At 36.5% G+C, this 15,984-nt stretch overlaps 1 protein-coding gene and 1 long non-coding RNA gene across 2 annotated transcripts in view; one reads left to right on the top strand and one right to left on the bottom strand.

The window, feature by feature from the left end:
* The window catches only part of LOC121728600 (nephrin-like), a 265,974-nt gene that overhangs the window by 44,143 nt on the left and 205,847 nt on the right, over positions 1-15,984 (bottom strand). The window contains exons 7-10 of the mRNA XM_042116774.1: positions 11,917-12,071; positions 6,800-6,944; positions 5,740-5,870; positions 1,470-1,629 (exon numbers count right to left, since the gene is read on the bottom strand). Of these exons, the coding sequence (XP_041972708.1) occupies positions 1,470-1,629; positions 5,740-5,870; positions 6,800-6,944; positions 11,917-12,071 (591 nt within the window). The remainder of the gene's footprint in view (positions 1-1,469; positions 1,630-5,739; positions 5,871-6,799; positions 6,945-11,916; positions 12,072-15,984) is intronic.
* Positions 2,032-8,010, top strand: LOC121728601. Its single transcript, XR_006035845.1, has 3 exons — positions 2,032-2,083; positions 2,382-2,389; positions 8,000-8,010. It is a non-coding gene; the product is annotated as an uncharacterized LOC121728601 (long non-coding RNA).

The raw sequence follows: 15,984 nt of genomic DNA, 5'->3' as shown, positions 1-15,984 counted from the left end.
TTGAAAATGTTTGTTTTTTTTTGCATAAATGGAGGCTTTAGGACTGGGAAAATGATTTGAAATCGAAAAAAAGGGGGAATTTTATGTACTTATAGCCATTAGCCAGATGATAAAGCAGAAAAGTTACAAGGTTAATTCAAATTATAAGGCAAAAATCTAGTATTATTACCCTGATATTACAAAATATTATTTATTCCCTTCATCCACTAGCGTATTTAATTACTAATTAGCGATGACAATTTCGCTAAGGGCTCTAAGCCATATTTAGTTACCTCTCTAACCTAATCAAGACGGCCGAATATTGAAAGAGGGCCGTACTTTGTTAAGTGGCGCTCGAGTCACATACCATTCTTGTCATTTGGATGAGTAGTGATAGTGACAGGTAATATTTGTGTGAGTGACTGGAATCCTAAGGGTGAGTTTCCACTGGAGTTGAACTAAGCTGCGTTAGGCTCGTCTTATATGCGTCCACGCCAGCGAACGGTTTGGCCGCTAAACCCTATCTTATGCAATTTTATGTAATGACTAGCTGACCCGGCACACGTTGTTTTGCCATATAAAATATTATTTCTAGTATAATGATGATTAAAAGTAGATAAAAGCCTATTCTCAGGCCTAACGGATGTACATTGTACCATCGAGGAAATTGATTCCTAGGCAGTTGACGGACCTACGTCATTTGGTTTGCCTATGTAATTCAATGTTAGCTGTGATCGGTCGGCTGGGTTTGACTTAATGCGACCAAATTACTTAGGTCCGCCATCTGCCTAGGAATCAACTTCTCTGATAGTACCTACATACAAATTTTGAAAAAAAAAAACTTCTAGGAGTTCGCGCACAAACACTGTGTCACGAGAATTGCTCGTGATCTTGTGGTGCCAAACCGCTTGTACGCGCGGACGCATAATATTATGCATCGAGCATTAGGGCGCGTTCAGACGTGAGCGCGTGTTTTCCCAAACGCTACGCGCACGTCTGCTCGTTCTTACGATATATTACGTTATATATTACTATGTATTTTCTTTTATTCTTGGCGCTTCAATTCTCCATATTATTATGGTCGGTTAGGCCCACAGTATAGCAATATTAGTTATATTGCTATACTGTGGTTTTGTAAAGTACATTAATGTACTTCGCACTCAGTGGCGGGGCAAGACCTAAACTTGATGTGGGCAAGATATATTTTGAGAGGCCTCCTGATGGATGACGCAAGAGAACGGATTAGAGAAATAATTTTTGATACTCAAATTTCTTATTTATAAATAATTGAGTATCAAAACTCGTAAATCCTTTAAAAAACCTCGTGTTCCAAGGGGCGCGAGGCCTTTAGACCGCGAGGCCGTGGGCGGTCGCCCACGTCGCCTACGCCATAATGCCGCACCTGTTCGCACTTACAATACATCGATAGCGCGAGGATTGTGACGTTCTCCCGACACATAGTCAAGGATACTCAATACTCAATTACTCACATATGACCTGCAGGTTGACGGGCTCGGCCCTCCCGTCGCCCTCGACGTTGGACGCGATGCAGGTGTACCTCCCCGCCTGCGCCCGCGACACGCCCTGCAGCGCCAGGTGCGCCGACCCAGCGATGACGCCGGCGCGCTGGTTGTGCGTCATCACTTGACCCTGCGAAAAAGTAAGTGCTAGTCCACACGGCGCGTTGCGTCAGCTTTGCGTTGACGCAGCGCTGCCGTTGCGTTGTTTAACATACAAATAACCATTGTGTTCACAAGGCGCGCTGCGTCGTCGTAACGCACACAATATGACGGACAGCTACAGCCCCCGCGACGTAGCGGGAGAGAGAGGGTGTTGAGATTATACTGCTTGCTAATAACGCTGCGATGACGCAGTGCCCGTGTGGTCGGCTATGCGTTAAACGGCAGCACTGCGTCGACGCAACTGGACTGGACTGGCTCTTAAGGTGTCGGTTGGCGACACTACTGGTTTCTATCTATTTCCATGAAACACCCTACGAAGCTAGCAACATATTCGAATTACATAGAAATGACGTGTCCCGACTCCCGACGACACGTCGTCTGCTACCGCTTCATGTAGCGGGCTTCTAACTTGTACCTTTATAGTTAAACTCTAGAGAGCTAAAGTTAGACTTCTAAGTTTTTTGTAAAACTTTGAATTCGTGCATAAGTACTCTTTTGATTTTCTCTGAAGAAATAATAAAAAACAACAAAATATAACAAGCTTTTGAATACGATCAGTGAAACCGTAAATACTTGAAAAGAAATGGCAAAAAAAACTTGTTAATATGCTTTAACATAAAGAGTAAAGACAGAAAATGTGATCTCCCAGACAATATTTCTCATTTTATCATTATTATTATACATACAATATTATTATGATTTATAATTTGTGTAAATGAGATAATTATGTTTCATTATGATTCTTGGGTCGGTACGTCAACGGGTAATTAATAATTAATATTATGAAAATGTTTGTCAAGATTGTCATGTTAAATCTCTAGGTAATATTTTGTAGACCAATGAAAACCTTTATAGTTTTGAGACACAAGAGCTTTTTATATTTAGTAACTTCTTAAAAAAGATTTGTTCGTTTCTAATTTGATGGTGAAATTTCTCTTAAGAACTCATGTATTTTCAGCTTCGTAAAAAATGCGTTGCCGATTTTTTTAGAGCCAGGTGAACTCAACCAGTAATGACGCGTTCCAGTTCGCTGGTCGCGTCATTACCTGCGCTGGTACTGGTAAGGACAATGACAGTTGCATGTCTTTTGTCATGTAATTGCAAAATCAATTTCGGTCGCGTGAACACACTGAATTAAATGTATCGTGAAAAGTTTCTCGGCCCTGGCTTTATTATAATGATGTATTTCGTGTTTTACGAAAATAGCGTCACTCCATGTAATTATTTATTTATTCAAACATTTTGTAATTTTCACGTCTTTAATGAAAGTAATCATTTTGTTCAATTATTTTATACTGTTTAATATTATGAATAATATGAAATCATAATTATTATCAGTGATATTGTAGAGTTGAAAACTATTTAGGGGTGGCGGCTGTCGATTTCTGACTATACTTTATAGTTTAACACGTGTATAATGTTACTCATGTTATGAAATAATATTGTGCTAAAAAATGCGTGTAACCAAAGTTTTTTTTTAGATTCACCAATCAAAATCTATGAAATCACAGAATTTAAGCGTTCGATAAAATAAAGGCGACATTCGATTCATGTTATGTCAATTCTACACATTTTGATCGGCGAATCTATTAAAAAAAAACGATAAAGAAAATGTTTACACGTTTTCGGTTAGGAAATTAAAATGTATGAGATTTAAGTCACGAGTAATAAGTAATAACCTGCAGATTGACATCAAACATAGAAAATCTTATAGACGAAGAGGTAACTCTACACGATGGTAATCACTTGTAATTTTAGACCACCATGGAGAGGACATATTATAATAAAATCCTCCCACACCAGTTTCGGTAACGGTGGCAGGTTTCGGCCAGCTACGCAGGAGTAATACGGTGGCAGGTTTCAATAGAAACTCGAGAAGGAGTAACTCGATAGTCGATAGTGTCCAAGTGTGTAAGTTATTTTTAGTATTTGTTGTTATAGCGGCAACAGATACTAAAAAGACAGAGAAGAGAAAGAAAAGAGAAGAAGATTAGACTATAGGCAAATCGCCTCGCAAATTAAAAACACATATTTCTATGACATTCTAACTTGTCAAGATCCTAACTCTGCAACTGATTTATTTATACAAAAAGTAACTGAAGTAATAAAATCAAATTCACGTACGTACACAAAGTCCCGTAATAAATGCACTATTAAGCCATGGATCACTGACGGAATCTTAAGATGCTTGCGTACACGAGACAAAATGCATATGTGCCTAAAACAATCCCCGAATAACGAAGTATTAAAAATATCATACAAAAGGTACAGAAATTTTTGCAGCAACTTAGTAAAAAAACTTAAAGATTACTATCATAAATTGGAATTAGAGAAAAACAAAGGAAACATTAAAAAAACTTGGCAAATAATAAAAAACGTCACACACACAAATACACAAAAATATCATAACGACCAATTGCTTCGACTTAAACTCAATGCTATAGACTCTGTAAACCACATTAACAAATATTTTGCTAATGTTGGTAAAAAACTAGCATATAATATAATTAATAACGCCAATTATAATTGCAATAATAACAGTCGTACATGCAAAAACATATCACACACAAACTCAATGGCAATGCTAGAAACTGATAACAATGAAGTCAACTCCCTAATAATGGGATTAAAAAATGGCTCAGCAGCAGCAATTGATAGCATTTCATCAGAAATTCTTAAACAATCAGCACCTACATTGACACCCATTGTAACTCATATCTGCAATTTATGTCTTACCACAGGCATTTTCCCTAAAGCTTTGAAAACATCTATAATCAGCCCTATACATAAGGGTGGCAGCAGAGACCGTGTCGAAAACTATAGACCTATATCAGTCTTACCCTCAATTTCCAAAGTTCTGGAAAAAATCATTAATATTCGGTTAAAATCATATTTGGAAAAATACAATTTACTCTCACCATCGCAATACGGATTCCGAACTGGTCGCTCTACCAAGGATGCTGTGTCTGAACTCACCAATTTAGTAGTCAAAGAACTCGATAGAAAAAATAAAGTAGTTGGCATTTTCCTAGATCTTGCAAAAGCATTCGACACGGTCCCTGTTCCTGCACTTATTAAAAAACTTGAAAATCTGGGTATTCGTGGTTCTGCACTGCGATTATTTGAAAATTATCTAAGTGATAGAACTCAGAAAACTAAAGTAGGCGCTGCAATAAGTGATGAAGAAACCATTACTTATGGCGTTCCCCAAGGAAGTGTTTTGGGCTCGAGTCTTTTCCTAGTTTACGTTAATGACCTTTGTAATACACATCTGTTCAATGGAAGAGTCTTTTCTTATGCAGACGATACTGCCTTAGTTTTTACTGGTAAAGATTGGGAAGAGGCTCGGGCACACGCACAAGTGGGTTTAAACATCGTTGCTAATTGGTTGGTTAACAATCTGTTGACACTGAATGTGGACAAAACTAAATATGTAAAATTCACTTTCACTCGGAGACGTATACCACCATTAAATATTTTTATACACAGCAACTGCAACCACACTAACTGCACTAACTGCCCTAAAATACAGGAAGTTTCAAACATCAAGTATCTTGGCGTTATTATAGATCGTCATCTTTCCTGGAAAGAGCACATTATGACGATTAGCAGTAGAGTACGTAAACTTATCGTAGGGGTTGCGCACTTTAATTTGTAAACCTTGATGCTATTATAATATTTGTGTTCCTATCTAAATTTGTATTTAATTAGAGACAATAAAGTTTTATTTATTTTTATACACATTCTGTGAAAATTTCAGAAGCCTATAGCGGTTCTTGAGATACAGCCTGGAGGCAGACATACGGCTAGACAGAAGTCGAAGACTTTGTAATAGGATCCCGTTTTTAACCTTTGGTGTGAAAATTTCAGAAGCCTAGCTATAGCGGTTCTTGAAATACAACCTGGAGACAGACAGACGGCCAGACAGAAGTCGAAGACTTTGTAATAGGGTCCTGTTTTTACCATTTGGGTTCGGAACCCTGAAAAGAGGTGGGAAACCCCTAGTGGGAAGGACGACCGACACGACCATGTGTAAAATCAGCAGGCAACCTTACTAAAATATAGATATAGTACTCACATTATGCTCCCAAACGACTTTGTAAGCGGGCGGATTTGAACGCACCAAGCACTCAAAGTATACATCATCACCCTCCTCTATGTCGTTGGGATTTAGTTTGGATCCAAGCTGCAATTCCACCATCGGTGCATCTGGAAATCAAACATAATAAAACAGAGGAATAGAAAATATAATGTAACATCGAATAAATTGATACATATGCAGTTGACGGACCTACTTCAATTATTATTGGTCGGATTCAGTCAATTAAAGGTAAGTCATCATCTGTCGGCAGGGATTAACAAAACGCGACCAAAATACGTAGGTCCGCCATATTCTGCATATGAAAATATATTAATCAACTTCTCTGATAGTACAGTTGAGGATCAGCGTATAAACAACTATAATAATATGTAAAGGGTGATATTATGATTGGAAAATAAAGTAACATATTATTATTATGTTGAGCGGCTGTCATTCAGGTTTTCTATACATTTTAACAGTCCTGTCGCATACGTCAGAACATCCGTACAGAAAATGCAGCCTGCCTTGTTGCGGCTCAAGAGTTCTCATTAAACCTCGATGCAAAAAGAAGGGTGTTAAAAGTTTGAGGGGTCTGTCTAAATGTGTGTTTATCTATTTGTCTGTCTGTGGCATCATAGATCCCAAAGTGATGAAGCGATTTCATTTTAGTTCCCTTTGTAACAATAGGGACTTGCATGCAAGATTTTTTAGATATTATTATGTTTGATGAAAATCGATTAAGCCATTTTAAGTTGAGGGAGTTGAAATACTTAATGTCGGAGATTTTAACACGTCTAATTTAAATTTTCTAAATGACAATACATGAACGCTATCGCATAGTAATTTTATAAAACATGTTTATAAATGGTATATTATATTATAAACAAAGTTCATAATTTTAAGTGAAATCGTATTTATAGTGTAAACGTAACTTCAGTGAAATCGGGCTTCTTACAGACGAACGACGACAGTCGACGGCAGCCGTCGTCGCGTGCCGTTTGTCTGTAAGCGCTCTAACTTACAGTGTAAACGTAACTTCAGCGAAATCGTAACTCACAGTGTAAATTTAATATCATTTTGGCTTCTATGGCCGTATGTTCAAGTTTCTCGTGAGTCGCCCGGCAGGTCAGCACGTGCCCGTCGTCGGCGAGGCGCGGCGTCCAGTGCACAAACGACGTCGTCTCGTTGCGGTCCTCCGAATCCTGGGTAATGGTAACGAATTGTAAAAATATCTTCTTTTATTGAAATCTTCATCATTTTGAAGTCGGTACCAGATAGCTGAATATTCAGTTCTCTGACAGAATATTTGAAACTTTTGGAACTGGCAGAACAGTACAGAAATAGTTGAGGTTTAGCTGAATTCGGAAAAAGGCACTATTAGATAAGAAAAATTATTTAATACTTTTTAGTTCATATTATAAAGATGTTATTATTATTTTTACCTCGGAAGTCGGTTTTATTTTTTTGTTAAAAATAATAATTTCACTCTTTTTAGTTACCTAGTAAACCATCGCGTATATTTAATATTCTACGTATCTTAATTCTTATTACAATTTGTTAAGAGTCACACGTACTCACAAATATCAGGTAGATAATTTTAACACTGCAGTACACGCGTGGACTAACATGGTAGACCAGGGTCACTTTTTTGCGATATTTTTTCAGTAAACCATGTCTATTTTGTTTAATTATTGATTTATAACGTTTTTATTGTTTATGATTGTATATTTTATGCATTTATACTAAAATACATTTATGATAATTTAATTACAAACACTGAAATTTAATTTTTTCATAAGATATAGTGACCTATACAGATTGACGTCGTAACCATATTATGACTAACCAGAAACATAGGAAATCTCACTAAATCGCAAAAATATAATTAGAAAATTAATAAAAAAATACGTATTTAACTAGTGTTAAGTATTTAATTAATAAATAAATTATGTTGTAGTTTTCACAATGAAAACTTAGCGCCATCTATGCCGGTTTTCTAATTTCCTCGTTAGGCTTTTGATGTCAATTTTGAAATGGAAAATTGTGATCTAAGTTGGCTGCTGTAACTAAATAAGCAATATAGAGTAATACAAGTGACAAATATTGACCAGTTTTGTAAACCCCAGTCTAGTAGTCACACTTGTATGAAAATGAGCTAATCCGGTGAGTTCTGAAGTTTAGGGTCGTTTATTCTTAGAAAAAAATAATCAAAATATAAAAGTAATTGAGTTTATAAATAGAAGAAATATCTAGTAAGTATTTTATGTACTAAGTCAGGATTTTTTATCATCCTAGAATAGGATCCAACACAATTTAGCCCCATTGATAAGACGTATGTAGCAATGTCAACGCTGCATGTTAGCTCCAATTCGCTGGCCAAGAAAGTGGTGATAGATTTGTCATTTCTGGTATCATAAGTAGAATCGAATCTTGAATAACATAAAACAAACAAAAGTCTAACTTATTTTATTTTCACGTAAGGAATGCACACGTTTGATTTCATCAGTACGATTTTTGTCACATATTTATAGAAATTCACAAATTTGTTGATTTTTCAGTAATTTAATATTTAATTAAATAGTTTTAGATTATAAAAGTAAGCTAATTAATTATATTATATTAGATTTTATTTGTCATTTTAATTAAATAATAATTATTAAGAAAACAATTAAGATTTTAAGATGGCCTACCATGGTAGGCCATGCGAGTACTCGTGTAAAAAAAAGGGGCGCGTATATTGCAGTGTTAAGCAATACATTTAAAAAAAAATTGAAGTGAACAGTAAACACGTGCTAGCCGCTAGGCAATTATTATTGTACCCATAAACTTGAATATAAATTCGTTAGAAGGAAAAATCGTGTAAATATAAACCGTATAAACGAAGTATTTTTTATACTAATTGCGATTGTGTTTCTTATTCCTATTACGATGTTGATTAGCTATATGTCCATTGTCCACACTGTGCACTTTCATCTTCAATTTTCGTCATCTTCTTTCATTCAACTTTCGTATTGGCACATTCAATAATACGCATGATGACAATTTTTTTTTTCTTATCGGTAATTGAAGGTCACCTAAAAAATAGAAACATCGTTGAAATAATGACTCTGTTAGCTTAAAAATTCACCAAGATATGACAATTCAAATATCTCATAAAAAAGACCTGCCCGAAACGCTCCATACAAAGTGCTACGAAAGACTGACGTCAGTCTTTCGTAGTTTGTACGCATCGGGAGACAACTTTGTTCGACAGGTATATTAAATATTGCGTTTATGAAAGTGGTTTCATAACAAAAGTTGCTTTTAATTGCATAAGTTATCGAATTGTATACAAATATTAAGAAATTTAATTGAAAAAAAATTCGACTTGAATATCCAACTTTAAAGGCGCATAATAAAAAAAATACAAATGCTATCAAGCTGAAATTTTGAGAACACTTATTTTTTACCGTGATTTCTTTATTTTATTAACAAAATTCGCTAATCTTTGACCTTGTCATCATCCCTATTGAATGCGTCAAAGAACGCAACGCCATCATTGTAATTTTTTTGTTCAGTTGAAAGTCTGTCAGCTTATTGTAATTTGTAACATGTGCGACGAGAATATTTTACATTTTTAATGTCAAATGTGTGCCTTACGCTCTGGAATAAAGGTTGAATTTGTTATTTATATTCAACTTTGTGGTACTTGAAATATGTATTTTGAAAACATTAAGTATATTTTTTTTATTAAAATCGCTGTGAAATGTACCAAATAAATAAAGACATAACGTGATGACTGATGATATAATTATGGTGTTGTGTGTATATTTTATCCATATACAACCATGTGAGTTGTGACATTGGTGACCCTGACATGATAGTGATGATGATGATGATGATGAATTTTATTTGCATAGTAGCATATGCTTTCAGTTCTTTAAACAACGCCTAATCCCCCAAACTTGTATCTATAAGGAATCCGGAGTTCTCTTAGTATCTTCGGAACCATAGTATACCTTGGTGCAAAATCTTGCGTTTTGGTAGCATATGCTTAGAATGCTTCTCATAAAACCAAAATCACCATATGTTTTCATATAAATTTTGAAGAGTTCCCTCGATTACTCATGGATCCCATCATCAGATCACCACTTTTGTGAAAATGGGACCAAATTATTATAGTTAAATTTAATATAACAAAACAAAAAATTTGAGATTCAGTTCATAAACGGCGGAGTAGTGGTCGAACATACAAAAATAAAAAAATAAAAAATATATATCCACAGCCGAATATATAACCTCCTCGTTTTTTGGAAGTCGGTTAAAAAGTAGATAAAAACCTATAAGACCAAACGACATCCAAAATTTCATTAAAATCGAGGCGTTTTGGATGAGTCCACGCACAAACACTATGCCACGAGAATTTTATATATTAGATCAACTAACATATTTACAAACCGGTATAAGAAAGGGGACAAATAAAGATGAGCAGGCAATATTTAAGATGGGAGGATGATTTAAAGGAAGTGGCAAGACCGATGTGAAGAGGAAGGGCTTGAGTTAGAAAGGAATTGAAGGAGTTTAGTAGTAGTAGTTTTATAACCACTGTGTATTTTTTTCCTCGCGGACTAATCCGGTTTTGTTCCTCCTCATATATTAATACGAGTATTAAATAATATATTTCCGTGCTTCAGGTACTTAGCACGGAACTAATTTTGATAGGAGCATCAGAAATGCTGGGAACTATCAAAGAGCCTTTAAAAGTTTTACCTGAATAATTGTAGACTGTATAGTTTATAGAAATGCGCAAACAGAAATAGTACATAATATAATATATTATGTACTTACTATTTCTGTTTGCGGCTTAGATATAAAAAGATATTACCTATTTATATCTAAGCCTTAAAATAAATTAGATTCTGACAAGAAACTAATGAATTCCTAGAAACAGTTTGAAACTCGCTTATTTATGAAACATTTGAAATGCCTTCGAATAGAACTGCCAGGAATTGAAATGTTACTTGTAAAGGGAGTAAATGGTCTTTAATTATATTATATTCAAAGGATGCGAACGCCAACGTTGTTTATGTATTAAATCTATACTAATATTATAAATGCGAAAGTATCTCTGTCTGTCTGTCTCGCTTTCACGCCAAAACTACCGAACCGATTGTAATGAAATTTTGTATACAGATAGTCTAAAGCCTGAGAAAGGACATAGGCTACTTTTTTACTGGATAATAGGGTTGTAAGGGGGTGAAAATACGAAAATTTGTTCAAATTAAGTTAGTTTCAAAAATTCATACTAGATGGCGCCGTGCGTCTCTTACATCGCGCTAACGCTTGCCCAACATCTTTCTATAATAGGTGGTATCATTATACATTCGAGTTTCAATTTTTTTTCGGTTGTTATTTCTTTTTTACGTTATTTAATAAGTCAGTACTTTATATTATATACAGTGACGTAACCTTAAACCTATCAATGATAAATAGTTTATGGGTAAAGTTGTGTAATTGGGGGGCTAAATAAGCTTTAAAATTTGGCATAATATATAAAGTTTAATTTAAAAAAATGAAATATTATGTGCACACTGCACAGCTGTTTTGATTTAAGGGGTACCAGGGTTTTTTTTTTATAAAAGCTTTTGACACCAATTTTGTTGACATCGCGCGCTATAAACTGAAGTCCACGCGGACGAAGTCGCGGGCAACAGCTAGTAATACATATTTCAATTGTCTGGTAATAATAGCTCCCACAATGGTTTCGGTGACGGTGGTCTGTTTCATTGAAACCAGGCCAGCTATGCAGGAGTAAGTTTATGGTTCCCAAGTGTGTACGCAGTACACAAGAGCACTCTCTATTCCTTTACTCCTATAACCCAGTGGGACGGAAGACCGACACGACCGGCGAGAGATCAGGCGCAGCCCGCAGCACCGACTTTTTACATGCCCATCCGACGCATGGATCATTTTACTTGTCAGACAATCAGGTGATCAGCCTGCACTGTCCTAAACAAAATTGGAAATAACATGTTTCCAACGCGGGAATCGAACCCACGACCTCCGAGTCAAGAGCCGCGCTCTAATATACCACTAGACCATGGAGGAGTTAAAATGTCTGGTAACACAAGTCCGTTAGGTGTTACCTACCTCGAGGCCAGACTGACATGGTGTGAGGCGTCCATAGATACTCACAATTTGTCGACGTGTGGTTGTCATCTGCTGGTCGTCCAACCACCACGTGATGACCGCCGGCGGGCGCGCTCCTATCGCCTTGCAGCCCAGCTCCGCCGGCTGCCCGACCGACAGAGGTTGCTCCCGTTCTATCATGTTCACCGCCAACGGTCGCACTACAACAAAACAAACAATCATGCAAATTGCAATCGACGCGTCCTTGTCCGTCAAGCGGACGTTGTTCGTAGAGTCCACAGCCTGAGGAGTGAGGATGCTCCGGTGTTGGAGCGAAACGCGCGTCGAGGTTTTCAACTTTCATGGAGGTGAGAGGCCTTGCATGAATTTGCTAACATTCAAATAAACAATCTTTAAAAATTATACTTCAAAAATTATTTTCACGGCGTAAAAGGCTGGATCGACCTTGATTTTTGACGTAGACATATTATAGAGCAGACAATAATAGAGGGCTACTTATAGGGGGCATTAAATATTAAGAAGTCTCGGAAAATGCTATTTCTCTATATAAATTAAAAGCAATAAAACTAAATTACTTTGAAACTAAAATGATAATGCCTGTCCAATTTTAGTGAGGCAGCTAGATGTTAGTCGTTAAGTAGCACTTGACTTATGAAAAATTCTTCCCAGAGTATTCTATACCTAAATACCTAGATTACTTCAAGATCGTTTCAGTGCATGAACATACAGATAGACAATCACACTATACAGTATTGATGGAGCCCTTAAAAATATTAAAGAGCAGCTGGGTAACCATAAAAATATGATTTATTCTTGGTAACATTATAACAATGAATTCAGATACAGTAGATGCCGCTACTGTTAGTGAAATAAAAATAGGTAATAATGTGAATCCATTAAGTATAGCTAAAAGCGAAGTTTGAACGGTGGAGCCGGGATGGCTATTACTGTACATTACGAATATTACGGCGTATAATGATAATGGATAATAATTTCATATTATTGTGGGCTGTAACAGAACAAAGAAGCTAAATAAAAACTAATGGTCCGCCGTGCGGAAGGGACAAAAGAAATCTGTAAACTGTCATCATAGCCAAGGTAATCCCCGGTTTGCCTGATCTAGGTTAATCGCATGGATTCACTTGGGCTTTATTCCGTAATAAAAGATACTAAGACGAGAGTAAATGAAAATGGTTTCGTCTAAGGCTCGTTATAAATGCTGGCATCTGTTTGAGTTTTTAATAAGTCTACGCCGGGATGACTTGACGTTTGTAATAATTGTACTATCAGAGAAGTTGATTCATAGGCAGATGGCGGACCTACGTAATTTGGTCGCGTTATGTCGAACCCAGCTGCTTATGTCATGACTAACATTGAATCGACAATCCGATTGACGTAGGTCCATCAACTGCCTTATGAATCGATTTATTCGATGGTACATTTTGTTATTTGTAAATCATGAGTGGTTTGCTCTCTATAGACATCATATTTTTGTATGTGTGGTATCTGGAAATCAGAGTGAGAGACATTATTTTCACGGCTGCAAATAAACTTTGCGTATATTTTAATGTGTTTTAATTTTCCGCTTAATCTTTCGCAAGTTTAGGTGGAAGTACTGAAAAATCGAGACACATCCAACGACGGTTCCCACGCGATAAACGAATTTTGACACAACATAGTTGTGGATATTATCTATTACTAAAAATAATGTAAATATCATATTCATAGGAACAACTTTATATAAATAAGTTTTGTACGTGTAATCACAGTTATATTGTCAGAAACACTGTTGGCATTTTCATTTTCCACGCGATCGCACGATCTTGGCTTTCATGCTGTCACATCGACTCTTGGTGAAGCACAGTGAGATATAACTCGTGGTGAAATATATAGTATCTGTCTCAAGTCTCAACTGAGAGTCAGTCAGGGAGGCATTTTATATCCACATAATTATTATTATCTTCACACACATAGGATAGAATTTCCTCTCATTATGAGAAAAAGCAATTTAAAACTAAAGGTTAATTGACGTTTAATTTACTACAAGTTCCTCGACTTTATACAAAGGCCTCATAATTGCACAGTTTAATTAATTATTCCACGAATAGAATCGAGCGTAATACCTAAAGCTACCAGAACTCGATAGACATTCAAGAAAATTGGATGAATTCTGAGGTATGAATCAAGACATAAATACAAATAGGCTATTAGGAAATTCGGTTGGCATTCAACGGCCCGCCTGTGGTGCATACTCAAATAGATTGCAGAGAATTGCACGCCGAGCATAAAGCCTTCAAAATTGACCAATCAAATCAACATTTCTAAAAAAAATATGAGTCAAAGCGGTAAGCAGCGAGGCTAAAATGGTCACATGCAATTCCTGTCAATCAATTCAGCAAACGAATTGTCAAAACTGTCAAACTGACGAATGTCAAATTAGAACGAATTACTAGCCCCGCGTTCCAGATGACGTTAAAAACGCTAACGCTCAAAACCGTAGATTTTCCCGTTCTACTTGCATGTGAGCGTCAGTGATACAAACCCAAGTGGAACAGAATATGGAGCGTTTTGAGAAAAGTTTAAAAAAAGAAAATAATATAAATTTTTTTATAGGTATAATACATTGAGCGTCCGTGGCCTAATGGGTAGACCTTCGGTTCGCACTCATAGAAGGTGCAAGTTCGATCCCGGGTGGAGGCGTGTACCTATGAGACATTTTCTGATCTCAAGTACATAATACGGACGCTCGTACGGTGAAGGAAAACATCGTGAGGAAACCCGCACATAGTTGGTCCCAGACGTATTGACTAGTTCTTTCCTCTGGACTAGGTGCGATGCGAGAATGCCGTATGCGCTTGGGCAACCGTACGGACATTTAAAAATCTTGTCCCAGGCACTACAGTATTTGAGGAGTGGTTACTTCGCTCTGAAAAATACTGTATAATGTGTGTACTGTACAACGGATGTAAAGGCCTAGTTTTTTTAATACTTACATTGAACAGAACTTGGATATTACGATCCTTTTCTTGAAGACGTAAATAAAAGCTGTTTAAAGTTACATTTATTTTACAAATAAAATACATAATAATATATTTGTTTCGTTTTTAGTATTACAGTTTTTTACTTATGTAATTATCTATACATATAGATAAAATTGGAGTGTCTGTATGTAATATTGAAAGAACCGTTTTTTACTAGATGCATATGAATGTGTATAGGGTACATACACCAAAACAACATTTTTTTTTAATTTTTGTCTTTATGTCTGTCTGTCTGTTTGTTCCGGCTAATCTCTGAAATGGCTGGAGCGATTTTGACGGGACTTTTTTTAGCACGTAGCTGATGTAGTAAGGCATAACTTAGGCTACTTTTTAACCGACTTCCGAAAAGGAGGAGGATATATTTCACTTTTTTTATATTGGTTCGCGGACAACTCCGTCGTTTGTAGACCGATTTCCAAAATTATTTTGTTGTTGTATGAGATGTAGCCCGAATTTGATAACATGATCACAAAAGTGGTGATCTAATGATGCAATCCATGAGAAATCGACGGGACTCCTTAAAAATTATATGGAATCATGTAGTGATTTTACATTTTTCTGAAGGATTTTAAACTTAAACTACCAAAAAATAAGAATTTGCGCTGAAGTACACCCTGGTTCCGAAGGTGCTGTACAGAACACTTGAATCGTTGTTTCAATAACTAAAAGCATATTAATAATAGCTCCCACACCGGTTTCGGTGACGGTGGCCGGTTTCATGGAAACCAGGTCAGCTACGCAGGAGTAATTTTATAGTGCCCAAGTGTGTGCGCAGTACACAAGAGCACTCTCTATTCCTTTACTCTCATAACCCAGTGGGACGGCAGACCGACACGACTAGCGAGAGATCAGGCGCAGGACCGACTTTTTACATGCCCATCCGACGCATGGATCATCTTACTTGTCAGACAATCAGGTGATCAGCCTGCATTATCCTAACCAAACTTGGAAATAACATGTTTTCAACGCGGGAATCGAACCCACGACCTCCGAGTCAAGAGCCGAGCTCTGAACCACTGGACCACGGAGGCGTTCAAAAAGCATATTATTATGTCAATGTGTCAATAATACT

The sequence above is a fragment of the Aricia agestis genome, chromosome 7 (genome assembly GCF_905147365.1).
Source record: "Aricia agestis chromosome 7, ilAriAges1.1, whole genome shotgun sequence".
Taxonomy (NCBI): Eukaryota; Metazoa; Arthropoda; class Insecta; order Lepidoptera; family Lycaenidae; genus Aricia; species Aricia agestis.
Note: the sequence above shows the minus strand (reverse complement) of the source record. Positions and strands in the feature narration are given on the sequence as shown.